At 42.0% G+C, this 2,500-nt stretch overlaps 1 protein-coding gene across 1 annotated transcript in view; it reads right to left on the minus strand.

Annotated features, from left to right (window-relative positions):
* LOC119577740 overlaps nucleotides 1–596 on the minus strand; it is a 2,072-nt gene extending 1,476 nt beyond the window's left edge. Inside the window, exon 1 of the mRNA XM_037925295.1 lies at nucleotides 534–596. Within this exon, the coding sequence (XP_037781223.1) occupies nucleotides 534–545 (12 nt within the window). The 5' untranslated portion in view covers nucleotides 546–596. The remainder of the gene's footprint in view (nucleotides 1–533) is intronic.
* Between the last annotated feature and the right edge of the window lie 1,904 nt (nucleotides 597–2,500).

The following is a 2,500-nucleotide window of genomic DNA, read 5'->3' on the forward strand; positions in this document are numbered from 1 at the left end:
TACACACACACACACACGTGTGTGTGTGTGTGTGTGTGTGTGTGTGTGTGTGTGTGTGTGTGTGTGTGTATATACATATATATATATATATATATATATATATATATATATATATATATATATATATATATACACACACGTGTGTGTGTGTACACATACACACACACACACACACACACACACATACATACATACATATATATATGTGTGTATGTGTACATACACACACACACACATACATACATATGTATATACATATATCTAAATACATATGCATATATATACATAATTGTGTGTGTGTGTAAGAGAGGGGGGTTAGGTTTCAGATACATAGAATAATCCTTATAAAACAGAAAACAAAATCTATAAAAATCTATCTCTAGATATCGTTACAGTAGACAGAATATCCAGTTGACATAAACTTTATATATATAAAAAAATAATGAAAAAAAAAAATCGCGTAAAAATAAGCTCTTCCAGCGCCATTTTCCCGCCAAAACGCCCTCGGACACAAACAAAGGAACGTCGCGCACCTTCCACTGCATGATGGCGGGAAAGAGAAGGAAATTGTGATGCCCAGACCTCGATCCTCACGCCCTTTATAGGCGTTGCTTTCCCCAACCACACCCACCCGTGTGGCTGGATCCTCTCGGGCCTTCTTCATGGGCCCTTCCCCCCCCCTCCTCCTCTTACCTTCCTCCCCTCCCCTCCCTTTCCCTCCACCCTCTCCTCTCCTCTCTTCTCCGCTCCTCTCCTCCCCTCCCCTCCCTTTCTCTCTACCCTCTCTTCTCTTCTCTTCTCTGCTCTTCTCCTTCCTCTCCATTCCCTTTCACCCTCTCCTCTTCCTCTCTTCTCCGCCCCTCTCTTCCCTTCTCTTCTCCTGCCATCCTCCCTCTCGCTGCTTCCTTCCTTCTTGTTCTCCCTAAATTCTCGGCCGCCATCTTTCTCATTCTCCTTGCTTTTTGGCCTCCTTTTTTCTCCTTCTCTTCAGCCCCTCCTTTCGTTTCGTTTTCCTTCGCTCCAGCCTTACCTTCCCTTCTCCTCTCCTTCTCTCCCTCCTCCTCTCTGTACCAACGCCGTGCATTATCGTCCATTCCCTCTCACTCCTTCTTCGCAACCCCCACACTCCCTCCTCATCAACTGCCTCCCTCCCATCCTCCTCCTTCACCTTCTCTTCCTCCTCTTTCCATCCTCCTTCCTCCCCTCCCCCCCTCCCATAATCCCTCACCTCCCCTTCTCTTCCCATCCTACCCTCACCTTATTTCGCCTCCTCCCTCCTCCATCCCCACCCTCACCTCCCCTCCCCACTCCCCTCCTCACCTCCCCTCCTCTCCTCCACCCTCACCTCCACCCTCACCTCCCCTCCCCACTTCCCCCCTCACCTCCCCTTCCCTCCCTCCTCCCTCACCTCTACCCTCACCTCCCCTCCCTTCCCTTCCTCCCCTCCATCCCTGCAAGTCAACCTAGATTTCCCTCCTCGCCCCCATCACCCGGCGCCATCACCATCGCTTCTCCATGCCGGTCGCTGTGGGGTGTTGCGTCATCGCCAAAGAGGAATTCTCCACGACGCTTACTGTGGTATTTAGTTCGCTGTCTGATGGTATTGAAGCTTCACTGGGTGTGGGATCTATTATATTTACGAGGATGACGTGGTATTTGTGATATCATTTCGTTGATTATATATATTTTTGTTTGTTTGTTTGTATTGGTATTTATTTGTCTTGTTTTGTCGTAGTTGTTGTTATTGTTGTTAATGTAATTTTTTTTTTTGATGACTTTGGTCTCATTATTAATGTATTATTATTATATCATACTTGATTACTGTTATTGTTATATGATGATTAATGTATTAGCATTAGCGGTAATGTATTAGTGTTATTAAAGATTAATATATCATTGTTATTATAAATTATAAGTCTTTGTCATGGTGTCATTATAGTTTTTATATTGTCATCATTATTTTCTTACGTTTTTATACTTTTTTTTGTAGTTAAAAGTGCATCCAGATGACATTATAAATTTACTATGCAAATCTCGTTGACAGCTGGCCATATGTAAACAAATATATGTGTTTGTTGAATAAAACCAGGTAGCGGTAAAGGTTATCACTATTATCATCAGCATATTTAGCATTATCATTATCATCATTGTGCTATTATAATGAATACTGTTACTGTTGTTGTTATCATTACGACCATTATTAACATATGTGTCACTGTTATTGCATTTTCATTCTTGAAGCCATACTTGTAGAAAGAATTGTGATTATTCATATCATCTTTATGATAACATCATTACTGTCATCATCATTAGGTTTTTTCATTAATCTGGCATTGGCTGTAATAGAATAATCGTCATCCTCCTCATTATCATCGTCATCATCATCACTATCACCGTCATTTTCCCCATCATCGTTATTATCACCATCATTATCCTCGTCATATCCTCCTCCTCTTTTTATAATGCTCCTAGAGATAATAATCGCTTAACTGATATTAAA

Source organism: Penaeus monodon, chromosome 10 (assembly GCF_015228065.2).
Source record: "Penaeus monodon isolate SGIC_2016 chromosome 10, NSTDA_Pmon_1, whole genome shotgun sequence".
Lineage (NCBI taxonomy): Eukaryota > Metazoa > Arthropoda > Malacostraca > Decapoda > Penaeidae > Penaeus > Penaeus monodon.